Below are 21,688 nucleotides of genomic sequence, written 5' to 3'. Positions count from 1 at the left end.
GGCTCAGCGGGGGGAACCCCCGGGCCAGCCCCCCTGGGGTTCTTTGGGGGGGCACATGGTCTCAGCGCTGCCAAGATGGAGCCTTTGCGCCCCAGTTCCCCGCTGGGAGCCCTGCCCGGCAAGTCCAGCGGCGCTCGGCTCCCGGCCTCCAATCGGTCCGCGTGGCCAGTGCGGCTCAGCTCCCCGGGCAGCTGCGGGTCTGCTAGTCCCTGGGGGTCACACAGTGCCTGGCGGCCCTTTGGCAGAGGCCCGAGCGCCAGTATCCCCCCAACTTCCCCTGCAGCACCCCTGGGCCGACCAGGCCACAGCCAGCCGGGGCTGGAGTCTCCTCCCCTGCCTTCCTGCGGGGAAAGGTGAGGAAACGGATTGAAAGTCTCTTACGGCAACCCCCTGGGCTGAAAATTTGACACGTGTGCGCGTGTGTGTGTGTGTGTGTGAGTGTGAGAGAGAGAGAGAGAGAGAAACCTGTCATCACAATTTGTGTGTGTGTGTATGTGTGTGTGTGTGTGAGAGAGAGAGAGAGAAACCTGTCATCACAATTTGTGTGTGTGTGTATGTGTGTGTGTGTGTGAGAGAGAGAGAGAGAGAAACCTGTCACCACAATTTGTGTGTGTTAGAGAGAAACCTGTCACCACAATTTGTGTGTGTGAGTGTGTGTGTGTGCGTGAGAGAAACCTGTCATCACAATTTGTGTGTGTGTGTATATGAGAGAGAGAGAAACCTGTCATCACAATTTGTGTGTGAGAGAGAAACCTTTCATCACAATGTGTGTGTTTGTGTGCGCCCATGTGTGTGAGAGAAACCTGTCATCACAATTTGTGTGTGTGTGTGTGTGTGTGTGTGTGTGTGTGTGTGTGAGAGAGAGAGAGAGAAACCTGTCATCACAATTTGTGTGTGTGTGTATATATATGAGAGAGAGAGAAACCTGTCATCACAATTTGTGTGTGTGTGTGTGTGTGTGTGTGTGTGTGTGTGTGTGGGAAACCTGTCATCACATTTCCCCCCCCAGAACAGTGGGGCTCCAAACTAGACACAAGTTGAGTCCGGAGTGGGAGTTGTAGTTCACATGGCTCGGGGTGCCACTTTCCTCAATAGGCCGGCTCCTTGTGAGGACTACATTTCCCAGGGTGCAACCTGGTCCCCCCCCCCATGTGGAGAAGGAACGTTTCAGCCTGTCCAGGTTCTAACATCGGTTCTACCCCTTGGGGGAGCAGAGAACAGCCATAACACTGTGGCTTGCCCCACTTGGCCCCCATCCAGCCTCCTACATCAGGGGCCAGGAGAAAGCCAGTCCCCCACAAGACGGGTCTCCCCCGGGGCCGTTTCTGACCATCCTGGGAGACTGACCTCCAGGGCTTTGGGCCGGGAGGGACTTTGCCAACAAATTGGCTTTCTCCCTTGGTGAAAAAGGCTGATTTGGTCCGATCGGTTGATGAAGCAGGATTGGGTTTGAGAGATTCCTTGGCTCAAATAAGGGCGTCGGAGGAGGGGGCGGTATTTACAGCGCGGCAAATGTTTCAACACGTTTTCTACAAGAACCATCCTGCGGTTCCTCCAGTCCCTTCCAAGCCGAAGCGGATGAGCCCCACAACACGAGCGTGTCAAAGGGCGAGGGAACAGTTCAGCCGGTCGGATGGGCCCAGAGCAAAACACAAAAGTGATTCGTTTGTTTCGGGGTTGGGTTTTTTTCAGTTTGCAAAGATTCCTTGAGATGTTGAACCTCCCTCCCCCATTGGAGAGAGAAGGGGGAAAAATGAAAAAACTCAGAAAAATACTCAACTGAGGGGAAAACTGTGCCCTGCCCAGTTCTTGCTTCACTGGGAACGAATCACTTCTAGCTTCAGTCCTACCGGATATTAACGAGGTCAAAAAGTTGGACAGATTTGTTTTTAGTACAGGAGATGGATTCTACTGCCAATAGGAAAACCCCCCCTTAACCTTCCCTTATAAAGAATACTGTTATTCTACAGACATAGGTTCTAGTTCTGGCTCTGTTGCCTGGGACAAGCCATTCCATTGTTCTGCGACTCAGTTTCCCCATCTGGACAATGGTGTCCCTAAGCCCAGCCTCCTTAGTAAAACACATTGAGAGCAGGGAATGAAAAGAGCTAGGCTGTTATAATTATTCCAGCAATGGTCTAAAAGAGCTCAGAGGCCAATTATATCACCTGCTTCCCCTCAACAGAATCCTGTGGCCTTGAGTTCCACAGGTTAACTGCACAAGGCGTATAAAAAAAGATGCCGTTTGTCTGCTGCTGTGATCCACTCATTAACAACCTATGGCTTCGCATCCCAGAGCACGTCTTCATTAATCCGCCGGGTGAATTATACAGTAAATGAGTCCACTTTTTAAAAAATACGGGACTGCTTCACTAGCATTGCAAGGAGGTGCACGATTTGGCCTACGCCACGCCGCAGCCAGGCTGTTACATTTGCCCCCGTGGTGACCTGCCGTTAGTGCTACGAGCTTGCAATTCTGCTGTGCACGCAAAGGAGAGAATAAACCAGCCAGCGTTATACAACCAGCTTTGTTTAACCAGGAACAAACCCTGCGGCTTGCATAACGCTCTCACACAGCCCAAGCTCACCAGGCAACAGGACAAAAGGCACAAAAGACTCACGGGGAGCCAGCCAAGACGTTGAGCAATCGTTGGAAAAGGCCACGTACGCTGGCATGTGGCGGTCACCCCACGGTCTAAGCGACACGCAGGTGGGATGTTACAAAGGCACTTATCTAATTGTCTCTTGACAATAGTAGAGCTAAATATTTACCTCCTACACGCAAGCCATATGGTTTTGGCGTGGAGGGCAGCGTTGCCTTGTGCAAAAAGCATTGGTGTGGAATTGAAGAGACTGCCGTTTTTACTCCCCAGTTCTTCCACTGGCCTCCTGGGTGACTCCTGCCCCAGTTGCCTCAGTTTCCCCTTCTCCGACCCGTGATCACAGTGAGCTCGACCGGTCGAAGGTGCTATATAAAAGCGAGGCCTGTTGATTAGTGTTGAAGATGGATATTGCGCTAACGCTAACACGCCAACCACGCTGGCCCGTCTACGCTAGGCCCTGCACACACAGTGCGAGGCTGAAGCCAGCTTTAAAAACTGGCCCCGAAGAAAAGCAGATGAGCTGAGGTCAGGCTGACTTCGATCCTGGCACTAACACCCCATCTGTCCTGCTTTTCCCAGTACCGCTCAGCTTGAAGGAGTTGGCACCGCCGGGCTCCACTCACGAGGGTCGGGTCTCGAATCCGTGCGGGGTTCGTGCTTTGGCTCCTGGCTTTGTGGTTCACATGCGTTGTCTCCGGCAAAGCTTGTTTAACCCAACAAGCCAAAACGAAAGCCGACCTTGCCTAATCCCATGACGCAGGGAGCTGTTTGCCTTCCCCTGCCGCCCATGACAGCCACCTTGAACTGTCCTATGGTTGGGACGGCTCGGCACACACCTCCCCCCGGGGCCCAGGGCCGTGCTGGCAGCAGTGAGCGCTGCCACCCTGGGGCCAGTCCGGAGGCACTGCAGATCGTAGGAAAGTCAAGGCCGGGCCTGATTTCGGGGCCTGGCTCTGCTACCGACTTCCTGTGCGGCCTTTGGAAACTCCCTTGATGGGGCTACCAACCCCGCAGCCTTTCCTCGTCCGAGTGTGAGGCAAAGCCGGGGTGTCCGCACCGCACCCGGCCCCAGAGAGCCCACCCCTGAGGCTCACCCTGTATCTCTGGGTAGCGGAGGAGGAGCAGGAAGCCGTACTGCAGGGTGATGGCAGTGGTCTCCGTGCCCCCGAAGAACAGGTCCTGCGCGATCAACACCAGGGTCTCCATGTGGAAGTAGCTCCCAGGGTCCTGGTTTGCCTGCGGGGCGGGGGATAGAGCAGGGGGGGCTGGGTTCTATCCCAGCTCTGGAAGGGTGTGGGGTCTAGTGGTTAGAGTGGGGGGGGCTGGGTGCCAGGACACCTGGGTTCTATCCCTAGCTCTGGGAGGGTCTGTTGGTGGAAGGGGCAGAGTCAGGACTCCTGGGTTCTATTCCTGACCCAGTGAGTGGCTCCAGGCAAGTCATTTCTTCCCTGTTGCCCCCATGCCTCAGTTTCCCCAGGCCTGCCTCCCGGGGAGGAGCCCCATGGGAACGAAGCAGTGCATGTTATCACAAACATGCCCCAAAATGTGACTTGCTGTGGGTAGGATGGTGGGAACGCGATTCCCCGGCGCTCAGGTTACAGTCTGGCTCCCAGCCTGGCCCCCCCAGCGGCGAAGGAGATTAGCAACAAAGGCTGAAACCAGTAGGGCTGGTGATGGAGCCAGGGCGGGTCTCCTGAACATCTCCTGGTGCCAGGGGAGTAGGAGCAAGCTGCAGGCCGTGCTGCGCCGTGTGGCAGAGCCAGGAGCCCTTCCGGGCTCGCGCTAAGCCAGCTAAACCCATCGATCGCCAGCCCAAGGTGGGCGCCAGGTTTGGCGAGAGTTTCCTGGCTCGTTCGTAACCTCTCGAAAGGAGGTGGTGGGACAGGCTAAGGGGGCTGCTGCACAACACAGAGGCCAGGGACCGGGTCTTCTCCCGGGCCACCGAAAAAGGCAGGACAAAAAGCCGAGTTCAGGCTGGTCTGGGCAGGGCTGGGATATCTAGCTCCTGCCTCGGAGGAGGAAGAGAGCACGATACCCACCCTGCCACACATTGCTCTGCTTCGGGGGATTCGAATTGCTGCCCCTTGGGACCAGAGGCGCTTGTGGCAACGCTGCATCCGTGCCTGCAGGCCAGCCCTCTGCGCGCCAGGCACTATGCATGTGCGTTGCTATTAGGTGTATTACGGTAGCACCGCCCCAGCCATGAACCAGCCCCCACTGTGCCAGGAGCTGTATGTTTCTATTCCTATTAGGTGTATTACGGTAGCACTGTGCCAGGGGCTGTATGTTTCTATTGCTATTAGGTGTATTACGGTAGCACTGCCCCAACCATGGGCCAGGCCTCACTGTGCCAGGTGCTGTATGTTTCTATCACTATTAGGTGTTTTACGGTAATTATTTACACCTCTTGTGGCACCCGGAGTCCATTCCCACAACCAAAATCAGGCCCCGCCCCCCAGTGCCTGGCAATGCCAAACCAAGGGGCAGGCTCTGTCAGGCAAAAGGAGAACCCTTGGCCCCATTGCACAGGTGGGGAAACTGAGGCACCGGGCCACCACCCAGCAGGCCAGTAGCCAAGCGCAGGTTGCCTGGGCCCCAGCCCAGGGTTCCACCCACTAGGACACACTGCCTCTCTGCTGGAGGAGTTTTAAGGGGATCAGTCGTCCTCCTCCCCCACCTGCAACCCTCTTACTTGCTCCATCCTGAGCAGGAAGCAGTCGATGACGTTGCGGGGGCAGTTGGTGCCGCTTCACCTGCTCCAGCACGAAGAGCCGCAGCTGCTCGAAGTTCTCAAACATCCGCCTGGGCGGCCCCGGCAGGTAGGACATGAGGCCGGGGAAGGTGCTGAACATCTGGGGGGTGGGGGCTGGATCATTACAGGGGCAGGGGATACAAAAGGTCCCAGAAACCCCCCACTTCGGCTTCAGCCCGGCTCCTCCCCTCCACAGGGGCTCTGCCAGGAAGGGACGCTCTGGACACAGGACGGGACGGCCCAGCCCCGAGCCCTCACACTCTGCCGCCAGCCCACACGGAGAACTGGGCAGTCGGGGTGTTTGTGTGGCTGTGTGTATTCCTTCCCCCAATTTCCTTCCTTCCTTTCTTCTTTCCTTCCCCCAATTTCCTTCCTTCCCCCAATTTCCTTCCTTCCTTTCTTCTTTTCTTCCCCCCCCAATTTCCTTCCTTCCTTCCTATTTTAGATTCCACAGTATTGGCTACCACAGAGTCCATGGGCGAGCGAGGAGGCGGCCCGGCCCTACCCAAGGGAATGCAGCCCAATTGCTCTCCGGGCCCCACCTGCAGATGCAGGGAGACCCCCCCCCCCCCGCAACACCCACCTGCCCCCAGGGGGAGCGGATCAGCTGGACGATGCGGCCGACCACGCCGAGCAGCCTCCTGTCCTCGTAGTCGTGGCGCTCCCCGAAGACGAGGGCGCAGGTGACGCTGGAGGTGGCCTGGCGGATGAGGACGGTGGGGTCGAAGGGCGGCTAGGAAGGGGAGGAAACCAGCTGTGAGCGGTAGGTGTGGGGGGGAGCCGCCACCAGGAATGGCCGCAAGTTGGGTCCCTGCAGGTTGGGAAACTGAGGGGGCGGGGCTCAGCAGTGGGGGGCGGGGCTCTCCTTGGTGTCAGGGCAGCGCTAGGGGGCGCTGTGCAGCAGGGGGTGCTCTCTTCTCGCAGTGCTGAGCTCACCATCCCAGCTGGCAGGGGGCGCTGTGTTGAGGGGAGCAAGGGGCCCAGCAGGGTGGCACTAGGGGGCGCTGTGGGGCAGGGAGCTGGGCAGGGTCCAGTAGGGGGCGCTCTCCCCTGGCAGGCAGGGCTGGCCCCAGGGTGGCACTAGGGGGCGCTGTGGGGCAGGGAGCTGGGCAGGGTCCAGTAGGGGGCGCTCTCCCCTGGGAGGCAGGGGTCCTGGAGAGGGTTGTGGGGAGCAGGGGAGGTTGGACGAGGGGCAGGGGTCCTGGAGAGGGTTGGGGGGAGCAGGGGAGGTTGGACGGGAGGCAGGGGTCCTGGAGAGGGTTGGGGGGAGCAGGGGAGGTTGGACGGGGGGCAGGGGTCCTGGAGAGGGTTAGGGGAGCAGGGGAGGTTGGACGGGGGGGCAGGGGTCCTGGAGAGGGTTGGGGGGGAGCAGGGGAGGTTGGACGGGGGGCAGGGGTCCTGGAGAGGGTTGGGGGGAGCAGGGGAGGTTGGACGGGAGGGCAGGGGTCCTGGAGAGGGTTGGGGGGGAACAGGGGAGGTTGGACGGGGGGCAGGGGTCCTGGAGAGGGTTAGGGGAGCAGGGGAGGTTGGACGGGGGGCAGGGGTCCTGGAGAGGGTTAGGGGAGCAGGGGAGGTTGGACGGGGGGCAGGGTTCCTGGAGAGGGTTGGGGGCCAGGGGAGGTTGGATGGGGGGTGAGGGTCCTGGGAGGACAGAGGAGGAGTGGGGAGCAGGGTGGGGATTCAATAGGGAGCCAGAGGTCTTGGGGGCAGCCAGGGAAGGGGGAAGAAGCCCCGAGAGGAAGGGGATCTGGGTGGGGAGCAGATAGGAGGCAGGGGCCAGGCTGCCTGCCGGGTGGGGGAGAGGGGGCCCCTTCCCCAGAGCTAGCTGCAGCCTAGGGAGAGGGAGTCATTTGTTCCCAGATCTGGGGCAACCCGCCTGCACCCCCCCAAACTCCTCATGCCTGGTCCCATCCTGGAGCTCACAGCCCCAGCCAGAGCCCTCCTCTGCCCCACAGCGTCCGCCCCACCCCAGCCTCAGCAGCCTCCTGGCTCCCTGACCCTCCCCCCCGCTGGGAACGGAGTCGCTCACCACTAGGCCAGGCCAGGCCTGGGACCCCAGCTTTCTTGCTGGGCTGGCCCCTCTCTGAGAGCTGCTCTGGCCCCCGGGCTACTTGCTGGCTGGGGGCTCGGCCCTCCGGCCGGGGGCCCAACCTACAGGCTGCTCCTCCCTGTGGCGCTCTCCCCCCAGCCCATCGTGGGCCCATCCCACCCCTCCTTCGCCCCTAGGATCTGGCGGGGAGTGTGGGGTGAGGCTCCCTCGCCCGCCCGCCCCCCACCCCACCTGGCTCCACCCCATTCCCGGCTCCACCCTCTGTCCGCTCTGCACCCCTTCACTCCCCAACTGGCTCCGCCCCCGCTCACTCCCCAATTGGCTCTGTCCCCAGCATAGCTCCGCCCTTGCCCATTCACCCCCCCAGCTAGCTCCGCCCCTGCTTCTTCACTCCTCACCCTGGCTCCGCCCCCCCCGGTTCCGCCCCCACCCAGCTCCGCCCCCAGCCTGGCAGCAGGTGACACGGGAGCCCTGCGGTCTAGGAGTGGCCTCCCCCGGCTCCCGCAGGTGCCCAGTTTGGGGTCCACAGACCTGCCTGTCTGGGAGCCGGGCAGGGCCAGGGGCCTCCCCAGCTGGTGCTGAGCACGTCTCTGCCAGCCGGGCCGGCTTCATGCCCCGCCAAGCCTGCCCGGAGCCTGGCGCTGGCTGCCCGCCACGCCCCCGGCAGTCGCTGTTGGGCGGGAGCCGTTCCTCGCCCCAGCCGGTGTTCGTGCCACGGCCTCTTGCACCACCAGGGTCACTTACGCTGTGGCCAGACCGTCCTTCCACAGGCCGTGTCGGGGCGGGAGAGACAGCGAGGCGCTCTCGGGAGTTCTGCCCACGCGGGCCGACGTGGAGACGTGTGGGTCGTTCTCCCGCCTGCCGCCGCCGATCTCGGCATCTGGGCCCCTGCTGGGAAAGAAGCGAGACAGCAACGGCCACCCCGTACTCTGACCCCCGCAGGGAAGCGGCGTGCGAGGGGGTGCGGCTCCTGCCTGCAGTGGGGAACATAAACCTCTTTGCACGGAAAGACAGCACGAGAGAGAGAGAGAGAGACAGAGAGAGAGACACACACACAGAGACAGAGAGAGAGAGACAGAGACACACACACACACACACACACACACACACACACACAGAGAGAGAGAGACACACACACACACACACACACACACACACACACACAGAGAGAGAGAGACACACACACACACACACACAGAGAGAGAGAGACACACACACACACACACACACACACACACACACACACACACACACACACACACAGTGAGAGAGACACAGAGAGAAAAAGAGAGAGAGAGAGAGAGAGAGAGAGAGATGCAACCGTGTTCGTCTGGTGCAGCTGAAACAAAACACAGGACCATGCAGCACTTTAAAGACTAACAAGATGATTTATTAGGGGATGAGCTTTTGTGGGCCAGACCCACTTCCTGGCCCACGAAAGCTCATCACTTAATAAATCATCTTGTTAGTCTTTAAAAGGGTAGAGAGAGGGCTTTGGGCTGGGGGTCGGGGCTCAGGCGTGTCCTGGGGGGCTCTGGCAGTGAGGCAGGCCTGCCCTGTGTCCCCGAAGAGGCCGGCAAGAGCTTTGCCCCCTCCACGGCCTGGCTCGCCCGCCGGACGCAGGCCCCAAGCCGGAGTGGCCCGGGGCGCGTCCCGGCCCCCCTCACCTGCCCCCAGGTGGAACTCATGAGCTTCCAGTTGCTGTTGATCAGGTTGAGCAGGGTGAGGAACTTGCGGTCGGTGTACTCGAAGCGCTCCCCGAAGACCAGGGTGCAGATGATGTTGGAGCCGGCGCAGCTCAGGAAGAAGGTGGGGTCGAAGGGTTTGCCTGGGGGGCAGAGTTGGGGGGCTGCTCTTAACCCCACACCGAGGGGGGTTCAGCCTTCCACAGCCCGGGAGTTCTTTGAGCCGCACTTTGCCTGGGCGGCCAGGGAGAAGGCTCATGGAGTCAGCGGTACCCAGCCGCAGAACCCAGGAGACGTGGGCCCTTCCCCCTTGCTCTACCCACTAGGCACCAGGCCCCTCTCCAAATAGAACCCAGGTGTCTGTCACTTAGGCTACGTCCAGCACTACTCATCACTATTAGGTGATGAGCTTTGGTGGGCCAGACCCACTTCCTCAGATCAATAGAACACCACTTGTCATCACCTACAGCTCCCAACTTAAACCCGTCCAACGCATTATCAATAAACTACAGCCTATACTGGAACAGGATACTACGCTCTGAGAGGCTCTGGGAGACAGACCCATAGTCTCCTATAGACGACCACCTAACCTCAGGATGATTCTTACCAACACCCACAGGGCATACCACACTAATACCAACCCTGGTACCTTCCCTTGCAACAAACCCCGTTGCCAGCTTTGTCCACATATTCACTCTGCTGACACCATTATTGGACCTAACCATGCCAGTTACAAGATCCAGAACACATATTCCTGCTCATCCAGAAATATAATTTATGCCATCATGTGCCTGAAGTGTCCGTTTGCTATGTACACTGGACAAACGTCTCAGACGCGTCACCAAAGAATCAATGCCCACAAAACAGACATACGACTCTCTCACAGAGAGAAAGCTGTTGCCTGCCATTTCAGCCAGACTGATCATTCACTTAATGACCTTAAAACATGCATATTGCTTCAAAGAGACTAACTCCAGACTTCAACGAGAAGCTTCAGAACTGTCATTCATGCTTAAATGTGACACTTTATGTATGGGTTTAAACAAAGACTCTAATTATCTCACCCATTACAAAGATAGCTTCCCCAATTATCACCCCTAACATCATTACCTCACAGAAACTTACCTTCCTCCCTCACCCCCACTCTGTTCTAAAATTTGATTTGTCAATTTCACATGCGTTCACTTTTTTTTTTATTGTATCACTTTGGTATATATGGTTGTGCCGATTTTCTTCCACATATTGATCTGAGGAAGTGGGTCTGGCCCACGAAAGCTCATCACTTAATAAACCATCTTGTTAGTCTTTAAAGTGCTGCATAGTCCTGTCTTTTGTTACAGAGACACACACACACACACACACACACACACACAGAGAGAGAGACAGGAAGAGAGAGACAGCCTCATATAGCACAGGCTCTCTAATTGACAAAGTTTGTCCCCCCTTCTTTTTCTGCTTTAAATTTGGGGTTCCTGTCCCTTTTGCTCCACTCACCCGAGGAAGTGGGTTTTGCCCACAAAAGCTCACCTTAGTCTCCAAGGTGCTCCAGAGCGACTCTATTTTTTTTTAATAGTGATAGAAATGTAGCCGTGTTAGTCTGGTGCAGCTGAAACAAAAAACAGGACCATGGAGCCCTTTAAAGACTAACAAGATGGTTTATTAGGCGATGAGCTTTCATGGGCCAGGCCCACTTCCTCAGATCAAACTTATTTTTTTTTTAAGTTTTTTTTTTCAAATAAACTCTGTCGACCGGACATTTTAAAGAGTCCTGCAACTGTGGCAATTCACACGTGTATGTGAAAAGATTTAGTTTTTGAGCACTTCTATTTAGGACCCAGGGAGGAATAAAGGATCATATTTTAACGTTGCGCAAGAACCCAGCTTTTAAGCCGTCCACTGTATATTTTTGCCTGGCCCATGCTTTCAGATCCAAGCAGAAAAATGTGGCTGGTTGGGGAAAGGTTAGAACAAGTATTGCCTTTTCTTCTTAAATCACAGCACACTTCTCTTTAGGATTCCAACGGTTTCCTTTTGGAAATGAACCTGTTACTTTTCAAGTCATCTCCGTCCTTCCTTCTTGTTAGTTTCCCCCCCTTCATGTCATTTCTTTCCATTTTGACCACAAGAAAGAGACTAGTCAGTTTTATTTAGATAGGATTTCTTTTTTTTTTTTAAAGTAGGTTTGCTTTCAAATTCACATGCTAGAACAGCGTGGAGGAATACTGTTAGTTATGACAATCATTTAAAAAAAAAAAACCTCCTGGATTGCTCTTAGGTTTTGTAGAAGATCATTACCAAATCCTAAATTTGGGACCCATTTTGACCCGACAGTACCTCTTTAAACAAAGAAAAAAAATTAATTCTTAATTATGATCTGTTAAAATGAATGGCACATAAACATTGACATGTCCCAGCTGTGGGCCAAGGCGTTGTGTGTCATGCAGTACTACAGAAAGAAGAAATGGGTTAGAAATGTTATCTGAAGATGCCCCTTGGAAGAGGTGAGTTTAATTTCTGGGTCCTCACTCTAAAAAACAGATCAGAAAGAGCGCGATTAACTCAGACTTGGCACAATTTGAGAGTGGGAGATTAAGACACAGTTTGCGTTGTGGCAAAATTGCGCACAACACACAATTTCTAAGTTCAGTGGTTTTCTGAAGACTTAAATTCGGAAGGACAAAACTGGAGATTTCTCGCTGTCTATATTGAGCTAAATCTAACTGAAAAGCAAGAGAAGGGTGTGGAAGGCACAGTCTTGGATATCACCAGCCTTTACAAAGCAAATAGCATGTGCCAACAATTCTGTACCGACGCAGAATTGTGAGACAATGTTAAAATCCTTCAATTTCCTTTGCCGTATCTGGAGTAGTATTTTGTCCACAGAAGAACCTTTTGCGTGTGGTTTTGCAGATGACATGTACACAACGCAACACAGACTGAGGAACATCTCGGGGTGAACAAGCGGAGAACTTTTTATAACATTTCATTGCTCATTAACAGCTCGGTAGCAAAGACAAAGCTAGTCGGGCGATACTTATGCTTCCGATTCAAAACCAGAGATGTAGGCTATAAAAGAAACAGTAAAAAAAAAATTTTGCAAATCACACACTTTATATTTAATATATTGGAACAAAAATAGTTAAGAATGCAGGAACCGTTTTACAGATTAAAAAAATATTTTAAACCATCTGATCTTAAAAATAGACAAGAGTCGTGAAAGCTTAAAATACAACCCCGCGTGTTAAAAGGTTGCCAGTGATGTCGCCTGGGCTCATGTGGTGCGTGTCCGGCGTGGCCACATTGCTAGTGAGAGAATACTTCAGTCGTTAAAAAGGGGGGGTCGGTAAGAGTCGCTCGTTCACAATCCAAATCCACCACCGTTTTGCCTTTGAGGGCCGTTCCTGGGCATTCTGGATGCAAACTTTCCCGTCCCTCGGCGAGTCGGGAAGCCGACCGGGCCAGGGACCCGCTCTGACAGCCGTTGGTCTGCGAGCAGACGTTGCTCACCTTGGCGGGTTTATTTTTCTGGGGATTGTTGTAGACTTTGTACTTCATGAGAAGAATGAAGATGAAAACGAGGACCGAAGCCACGATGATCCCGCCGATGATGATGATCATGGTCCCGCCGAGGAACTGGGCCCGTAGAGAGCGGCAGTGCTTGTATTCTTCGTGCGTGGTGAACTGCACGCACCCGATCGCCCGGGTGGCCGTGAGAGAAGTCAACCCGTCGTCGTACACTGCGAGGACACAGAGGTCGTACTCCCGGCCTGCCACCAGATCGGTCAGGAAGAAGGATTTGCTGACGGCCGGGATCATCCTGAAAGGCAAAATAGATCACATAAACCCCCTGAAAGGCAGCGTGCCGTGAAAAAGTGCTTTGCCGGGTCAAAAGATTCTGGGCCACAGAGGGACCCTGCCCTCTTTGGCATGGACCCTAAGGTAACCCTGTGGCATGGACCATATATCTGTGCTCTCCCATTATTGGAGAAACACTACAAGGAATTGGCACTTGTGGAGTTCCGGTGCATAGCAACTAACCCACAGCGATCGGATGTTAACGTAAAGATTACTTGACAGTGAACTTTAAATATAATTTCTCTTTTTTTTTTTAAAAAAAGAACATAACGGCCAGACTGGGTCAGACCCAAAGGTCCATCTAGCCCTGCGTCCTGTCTGCCCACAGTGGCCAACGCCAGATGCCCCAGAAGGAACGAACAGAACCGGGAAACATCCAGCGATCCCTCCCCTATCGCCCGTTCCCAGCTTCTGACAAACAGAGGCTAGGGACACCCTCCGTGCCCATCCTGATGGCCACTGAATCAAATAGAATGAACTTGGAATAGGGTTGCTCCTCAAGAAATCTGACAGAAAAGAGGTAAAATGGAGAAATTTGGAGTACTGCTCTGTTTTAGCACAGCTACGTCAATGCGTAAGGTTGAAAACCAGAAGGCAACGCTACTGGAAACGCAACTGACGATCGCCCTTTTCTGTTAAAACCTAGCGAGAATGACACGAGTTTACAGGGATGAAGACTAAAACACCCTTGATGGAGTTCCCAGTTATAACACTGACTTTGATTTTCCATACCCTCTGCTCTCTGTCTCCCACCCCCTCCTTTTTTTCCCCTTCCCCGCTCCGATTTATTTTGGGTCTGCACATCCTAAACTCAAAGCTCTGGTCATCTGAAGAAGTGGGCTGTGCCCAAGAAAGCTCATGATCCCATCTCCATGTTTTGTTAGTCTATAAAGTGCTACAGGACGATTTGTTGTTTTAAAAATTAATATCATACAAATAACACTGTCGTTTGGAAAAATACAATCTGTAACTCGGAATCACAACACAAAGGGTACATCCGCACTGGGGTGCTATTTTGGGATACTTCTGGGATCTGGAAATGGCTACTCCACGTCTTGACAGCGCACCCGTTATTTCACAATCGCTTTCGAAATAACAGGCGTGCTAGTCCGGCGTCCCTGAAAACTTCGTCCCATGAGGATTAAGGGACATTTCGGAATAGAGGTGTACGTCGGCATTTGGCACCGTGTAGACAGCGCCAAATTACGAAATATATTATTTTGAAAGACACTCGACATAAGCTACGTAAGTTGCGTAGCTCAAATTGCATAGCTTATTCCGAGCGAAGGGTGCCGTGTAGACGTGGCCGCAGAGTTTACACTGCCCTGAATTCGAGGCACGAATGTTCTCCTTCAGGTGGAGAACAGGTTGATTTTAAAAGGGCCAGCGTAGTGTAGACTCCTTCATTCCCAATTCGATCTCACACCAAATGTAATCCCTCGACCTAAACTCCTAGTGTAGATCAGCCCTGATTCTGAAATCAACCGGAACAAGCCAGTTCAGAAGACTGCGGCTGCCCCAAGGTAGAATACGGCTGACAAGAATTCATAGAGTTAAACCAAAATCCAGATTTTAAAACCAGGCATCCCTCCCTTGCTGCAGACTGAACTGCACACAAAGAGGGAAAAAGCACGCATATCGCAGCTCAATCACACTGCTTTTCATGCAGCGACCGTAAAGCAAGCGTCACGTTTGCTATATTGAGCTGACAACATGTCACTTCTGCCTCGAGGATGAGCGTTCATCTCTTTCATCTCGGGCATTTTACCCCTTTCTTAATAATAAATGAGAATGATTTCTTTTAATTCGTATGTTGCTCGATTAAAAAACAAAAGGAAGCTTACACCACTGGCTTTTTCACGCTCTCTTATCGTGTTTCAATGATCAATATCGACACATCACTATTCAATATTTATTGATCTATTAATTTATAGCATGCATGTGTGGCTAATTAAAGTTAGATGATCACTGGATGTAAAAACATCAAATTCTTCCTAAGAATTTATTCTATGAAATCCAATTTCTCTAAATTGATTAAACACATGTCAGATTGTACTGAATGGTTATTCATTTGCTTACTGCACCACAATATCAACTCTGAGGTTATTGTCTTCACTTGGGGGACGAACCCGCTCCTACGATTGATCTTCTGGAGCTTGATTTAGTGGGTCTAGTAAAGACCTGCCTAATTGAACTCAGAGGGGCCCTCATCAGCAGCTGGTGCTCCTCTGAGGAGTAAGGGAAGCCGATGTGAGTGTTTGCTCCTGTCGACCTCCCGCTGTGGGGACAGCGAGGAAACTCAAATGAAGGTACGTAGATTCCGGCGACGTAATTAACATCGCTGGAGTTGCATATCTTAATTCGACCTTCCCCTTTCGTGTCGACCTGGTTGAGTCGGGATGGGTCCTACTTTGGGCGGGGGGGGAGTGGACTCGATGCCTCCTGAGGGCTCTTCCCGCCTCAGAATTCTCTGAGCACCCTCCTTGTTTTGACAGAGCCTCCTTACGATGGAATAATCACCTTCCCCCACCACACCCCACCCACCCACACATACATCCCCACGAAAAGGAAGCTCGTATCAAGGCCACAGACCCATCTGAGTCTCCTTCTCTGCTCCGTCCCATTCAGCCCCTCCTCTCTTTCCTTTTCGCCTCCGTTCCCCATGCTGAACGTTTTGCCCGCTAGTGTGGGGACGGTGGTTCTGGCTTTCCCCCTCATTCACTCGCTGCCCAAGACTCACGGAGGGTGCTCGGGCGAAGGGCTCTGTTGTGTGCCAACACCCCCCCTTAATTCCTGAAACAAAGCTGGTGCCAAAGCCCCCGCCCCCTCACCCTCTATTTCTGGGGAAATAATACTTGCAACAAACTAAGCGCACACACAGATTTCTCCTTGCGTCTCGACACAGCCCAGCACCTCCCGCCCAACCTCGGCCACCACCCAGGTTGGTCGGCAACCCCGCTCTCATCCAGGCCCTGCCCCCCACACAGTCATCGGCAAGATATCAGCCCCAAGTCTGACAACTGGCTTCACTGGCAGCAAGGGAGGGTGAGGTTGGACATGAGGAAAAGCTTCCTGCCTGTCCGGGTGGTGAAACACTGGAATAAATTGCTTGGGGAGGTTGTGGAATCTCCATCCCTGGAGATACCGAAGAGCAGGTTGGATGGACAAGGATCGGGGATGATCTAGACCAGCCATGGCCAACCTGCAGCTCATGAGCCACATGCGGCTCTTCCCGTCCCCCCTCAGTGCGGGAGCCTGCAGAGGCCAAAAAGTATGGAAATGTGCATCTCGTGTTTCTTAAAGGGATAGGCCTTTTTTTTTTTTTTGCTCTACAAAAAAAGGGAGGGGCAGGGGACGGGACTCAATGACCTCTCCCATTCTAGGGTTCTATGACTTAGCCACGTTATACTCCAACAAGACACAGTTAATATATAAATAGGGCCCCACCTCCCTCAGGCTCTCCCTGGCTTTCAGGCAGGTGACCCGAGAGCACACAGCTGCTATGGAAATGAGGTACTGAAGGCAGAGAACCGAAGATCCTGCCTCCTCTCCCGCAGAAGCCAGCAGAGTGCTCCCTCAGCTACCTGCTTTGCTGGGCGTCCGGCTAACGAGACGTACAAACCCTCCTTCTCCAACCACCGGTCTTGGCGCCACGTGCTGTACTACGAGAACAAACCTAGGCAACACACCCGCCATTCTCTAGGCAACAGCAACAACCACGCGGGGAGGGGAAGCGCTGTGCATGCTAGTCGTTTCGAAAGGACAGCTGGTGTTGAATTGTTCCTCCAGGGCAGGGCTACGGCCAGTGAGGTGGTTGGGATTTACATGGGGCTCAACCGTAGGCCCACGCGTGGGATACGCTGAACGTGGCCTCTCCTGGGAACATGCTCCACAACGGGGAAGGAATCTCCTAAGGGGGTGAGCTTTGAAAGACGCAAGTGGACGGGCTGGGTGGAGCAGACAGGTGCAGGGTGTCAGCGTTTTTACCCCCCAGGGAGGAGGTGCTGGGAGAACCAATGCATTGTGGGAAATGCTGGCTGCTTAGCCTTGTGGGCAGAGCCAGAGAGGGGCTGACTGGCTCCCACTGGCCACGTTTGGGTCCGGTGCCGTGGCCGGGCAGCCCTGCCTCCGTCCCACCCGGCGCGATGGACTCCTGCGTGGAGACATCAGCCCTGCTGGGAATCCTGCACCTGCCCTTTTTAGCCTCTCGTGTCCAGCCTGGCTCAGCAACCCGCCCGCCGCAGGTTGGAGCACTCCGGCTTGGAAACGTTTTCTGAGTAAAATCACCCCAAGAAACGCACCAGCTGGAGCTTCAAGCTGAACACCCAAAACACTGGTGTCCGGTTTTCTTTTGAGAAGGGCTCATTAAAAGTGCCGACACAGGGGTGGAAATTGAGTCACTATTGCATTTTAGGAATATCAGCAGAACTGACTTACACAGGATGGGGCCTGTGTGTTGTGTGGTCTTGCCTTCAGCTTTGTATTCATGCCCCTCAATGTGAAAGAAGCAATTTGCATATATTTGCATATATATTTGCATGTCTGTGCAACCACACTTAAGCTGAGGCCCTCGGCATGTGCTGGGAATATCACTGTGGCCCCCGGGGCTTCCAAAGTTGAGTTGCATCTGAACTCGTTGGCTTCTAACACGAGCCAAATGTACTTTGTAGTTTGCAGGAAAAAGAAACATACGTCCCCCCTCCTCGCCGCTTCTATGTCCCACTGTGACTCTACACCAGCTGGAAAGTGGGTGAGAAATATTAGAGCAGGGAGGCACCGGTGGAAGAAACAGACCAAAGCGCAGGATGGCTGAGAAGCAGGCTGAGCGCGCAAGAATTTTAAATTCAAATACAATTGATTCCTTGTAAAGCCCCCCCAGAGTGCTACCTTTAAAACTGGCTTTGCTTTTAGCCTTAGAGTCTTAGCCTCTTTTGTCTTACCGAAGGAGCATTACACAAAGCACCGCTGTCTACGAAAATACAAGCGCTGTACACGGCACAGACAAAAGCAACAGTCGCTTGCAAGATCGCACAGCCAATCTATACGGGAAAAAAATCCATCTTCCTCTTCATAAAGGCGCACCACTGCGATTCAGGGAGTGAAAAGTCTGATTGATTTCCCCCCCTCGACGAAGCCATAGGAAAGCAGCTGGAATGTGCACTAAGTACTGTACTCTGCAGCCCGGAGACTTTTGTCATGCTGCTCAAATAGGCCTTTTAAGCGTAAAAAGTGGAGAACGAGAACATTTCCTCTAATAAATAGGCATTTCCAAATGTGAAACCCCCGGAGACTTTGCCCATCACTTGATTGCACGCACACTTATGCAAATGTAATTTGAAGTCCGATAGAAGACTTGCCTCCTGGACCCTGAATGCTTGCTATGTACACAACCCACAAAAGGGCTGAAGGGCTTTAGGAACATTGGAATTTTTTCCCCTCCTAAACACACACAGCATCTGTAAACACCGGTGTGTACCCACGACAGCCTACATCGCGGGAGCATAAGTGAAATAATCCTGACTTGCTTCTGCATAAACTCCTAGAACTGGAAGGGACCTCGAGAGTCATCAGGTCCCATCCTCACACCTCACGGCAGGACCAAGCACCAGCTAGATTATCCCTGGCAGGCGTCTGTCCAACCTGCTCTGAAATATCTCCAGAGATGGAGATTGCACAAACTCCCCAGGCAACTTATTCCAATGTTTCACCACCCGGACAAGTAGGAAGTTTTTCCTCATGTCCAACCTAAACCTCCCTGGCTGCAGTTTAAGCCCATTGCTTCTTGTCCTGTCCTCAGAGGCCACGGAGAACAATTTTTCTCCCTCCTCCTTGGAACATCCTTGTAGGAACTTGAAAACCGCTCTCATGTCCCCTCTCGATCTCTTTTCCAAACTAAACAAGCCCAATTCTTTCAGTCTGCCCTTGTAACTCATGTTCTCTAGACCTTCCATCGTTTGTGTTGCTCTTCTCTGGATCTTCTCCAATTTCTCCACAGCTTTGGCAAGTGATCAAGGGCCGCACTTTTCTATGGAGCAGGAACGGGGTCTGGGATGGAGGCTAAATACAGAAGGGAGATTGAGGTAGGGGCTTGGGGTGCAGGGTGGGGTCTGGGATGGAGGTTGGGTGCAGAAGGGAGACTGAGGTAGGGGTTTGGGGTGCAGGGTGGGGGCTGGGATGGAGGTTGGGTGCAGAAGGGAGACTGAGGTAGGGGTTTGGGGTGCAGGGTGGGGTCTGGGATGGAGGTTGGGTGCAGAAGGGAGACTGAGGCAGGGGTTTGGGGTGCAGGGGGTCTGGGATGGAGGTTGGGTGCAGAAGGGAGACTGAGGTAGGGGTTTGGGGTGCAGGGTGGGGTCTGGGATGGAGGTTGGGTTCAGAAGGGAGACTGAGGTAGGGGCTTGGGGTGCAGGGTGGGGTCTGGGATGGAGGTTGGGTGCAGAAGGGAGACTGAGGTAGGGGTTTGGGGTGCAGGGTGGGGGCTGGGATGGAGGTTGGGTGCAGAAGGGAGACTGAGGTAGGGGTTTGGGGTGCAGGGTGGGGTCTGGGATGGAGGTTGGGTGCAGAAGGGAGACTGAGGCAGGGGTTTGGGGTGCAGGGTGGGGTCTGGGATGGAGGTTGGGTGCAGATGGGGGAGTCTGAGGTAGGGGTTTGGGGTGCAGGGTGGGGTCTGGGATGGAGGTTGGGTGCTGAAGGGGGAGTCTGAGGTAGGGGTTTGGGGTGCAGGGTGGGGTCTGGGATGGAGGTTGGGTGCAGATGGGGGAGTCTGAGGTAGGGGTTTGGGGTGCAGGGTGGGGTCTGGGATGGAGGTTGGGTGCAGATGGGGGAGTCTGAGGTAGGGGTTTGGGGTGCAGGGTGGGGTCTGGGATGGAGGTTGGGTGCTGAAGGGAGATTGAGGTAGGGGCTTGGGGTGCAGGATGGGGTCTGGGATGGAGGCTGGGTGCAGAAGGGAGACTGAGGTAGGGGCTTGGGGTGCAGGGCTGGGTCTGGGATGGAGGCTGGGTGCAGAAGGGAGATTGAGGTAGGGGCTTGGGGTGCAGGGTGGGGTCTGGGATGGAGGTTGGGTGCAGAAGGGAGATTGAGGTAGGGGTTTGGGGTGCAGGGTGGGGTCTGGGATGGAGGTTGGGTGCAGAAGGGAGATTGAGGTAGGGGCTTGGGGTGCAGGGTGGGGTCTGGGATGGAGGTTGGGTGCAGAAGGGAGATTGAGGTAGGGGCTTGGGGTGCAGGGTGGGGTCTGGGATGGAGGTTGGGTGCAGAAGGGAGATTGAGGTAGGGGCTTGGGGTGCAGGGTGGGGTCTGGGATGGAGGCTGGGTGCAGAAGGGAGACTGAGGTAGGGGTTTGGGGTGCAGGGTGGGGTCTGGGATGGAGGCTGGGTGCAGAAGGGAGACTGAGGTAGGGGTTTGGGGTGCAGGGTGGGGTCTGGGATGGAGGTTGGGTGCAGAAGGGAGACTGAGGTAGGGGCTTGGGGTGCAGGGCTGGGTCTGGGATGGAGGTTGGGTGCAGAAGGGAGACTGAGGTGGGGTTTGGGGTGCAGGGGGTCTGGGATGGAGGTTGGGTGCTGAAGGGAGATTGTGACATGGGGCAGAGGGTTGGGGTGCAGGGTCCAGAAGGAGGCATGGGCTCAGGAGAGGATTGTGGCCGGGGTGAGGGGCGTAGGAGGGGGGACAGGGTCCGGGAGATAGTTGTGACTGGGAGAGCAACGGGGGTGTGTGTGTGTTGAGGGTCTGGGTGGTGACCTGGGGGGCAGGGAGTTGGGGGAGAGAGGGGCTGAGCAGGCGCCTAGTGGCTCTCAATTAGCATATTTCGATTACAAAACACACGTCTACTCCATATTTCCAACTTCAAACCCGGGAAGGGGCCAGTCACGCCAGCAGAAGAGACGCCTTCAGCAGATGATCACTTTGTAAATGCCATGTTACAGGATGTTTTGGTGCAAAGCATCTTCCAGTTATGCATATTCATGAGCATATTTCCATAAAGAATACGGAGTACCACATCACAGACCCTTCTGCTACGTTCCAGCGGCCGGTACTTGTAGGGCTGGGCTGTGATTAGCGCTTGGATGAAGAACAGGGTGTTAGAATCAGAGAATCCTAGAATCCCGAGGCACAGATCTCAAGAGGCATCGGGTCCAGCCCCCTGCCCAAGGCAGGACCAACCCCGACTCAATCAGCCCAGCCAGGGCTTAGTCAAGTCGGGACTTAAACACCCCAGGGATGGAGATTCCACCCCCTCCCTAGGGAACCCAGCCCAGCGCTTCCCCGCCCGCCTAGGGAAAGAGTTTGTCCTAATCTCCAACCTAGACCCCCCCACTGCAATTTGAGACCGTTGCTTCTCGTTCTGCCGTCTGCCCCACTGAGAACAGCCTCTCGCCAGCCTCTTTGGACTCCCCGTTCAGGGAGTTGCAGGCTGCTCTCAAATCCCCCCTCGCTCTCCTCGTCTGCAGACTGAACAAGCCCCAATCCCTCGGCTTCTCCTCGGCGGTCACGTGCTCCAGCCCCCGAATCGTTTTGGTTGCCCCCCGCCGGACTCTCCCCAATGCGCCCACGTCCTGCTGTAACGGGGGGCCCAGAATCGGACACCATACTCCAGATGCAGCTTCCCCAGTGCCGAATAAAGGGGGATAGGCCCCCTTGTTCGGAGAAGCCGGGGGGAGCGCGAGCTGTAACAATCTACAGACCCCTCCCAGTTTTCCGTGATTCTGTTCCCACAGAAATTCCTCACGCTGCTCTCCTTTTCTCCTCCAGG

General features: G+C 54.6%; 2 protein-coding genes across 8 annotated transcripts in view; both read right to left on the bottom strand.

Moving 5' to 3' along the window:
- Positions 1 to 97: 97 nt before the first annotated feature.
- LOC106732396 (uncharacterized) lies at positions 98 to 8,421 on the bottom strand. 2 transcript variants are annotated; one of them, XR_012898953.1, is made up of 6 exons: positions 8,150 to 8,421; positions 5,939 to 6,088; positions 5,296 to 5,455; positions 3,698 to 3,839; positions 722 to 2,968; positions 98 to 675 (listed from the first exon to the last, which is right to left on the bottom strand). XR_012898953.1 is itself a non-coding variant. In XM_075915597.1 (5 exons), the coding sequence occupies exons 1-5, from the start codon at positions 8,393 to 8,395 to the stop codon at positions 2,941 to 2,943; spliced, it is 726 nt and encodes a 241-aa protein (XP_075771712.1). In that variant the 5' UTR covers positions 8,396 to 8,421; the 3' UTR covers positions 98 to 2,940. The 2 variants fall into 2 exon arrangements, 1 of the variants encoding a protein (XP_075771712.1); XM_075915597.1 differs by having other exon boundaries at positions 98 to 2,968.
- A 3,623-nt stretch (positions 8,422 to 12,044) lies between these two features.
- LOC102451443 (leucine-rich repeat and fibronectin type III domain-containing protein 1-like protein) overlaps positions 12,045 to 21,688 on the bottom strand; it is a 137,667-nt gene continuing 128,023 nt past the window's right edge. For all 6 annotated transcript variants that reach the window (XM_075915272.1, XM_075915270.1, XM_075915274.1 and 3 more), the window contains one exon: positions 12,045 to 12,907. In XM_075915272.1, the coding sequence (XP_075771387.1) occupies positions 12,394 to 12,907 (514 nt within the window). In that variant the 3' untranslated portion in view covers positions 12,045 to 12,393. The remainder of the gene's footprint in view (positions 12,908 to 21,688) is intronic.

The sequence above is a fragment of the Pelodiscus sinensis genome, unplaced genomic scaffold (assembly GCF_049634645.1).
Source record: "Pelodiscus sinensis isolate JC-2024 unplaced genomic scaffold, ASM4963464v1 ctg34, whole genome shotgun sequence".
NCBI classification, from domain to species: domain Eukaryota; kingdom Metazoa; phylum Chordata; order Testudines; family Trionychidae; genus Pelodiscus; species Pelodiscus sinensis.
Note: the sequence above shows the minus strand (reverse complement) of the source record. Positions and strands in the feature narration are given on the sequence as shown.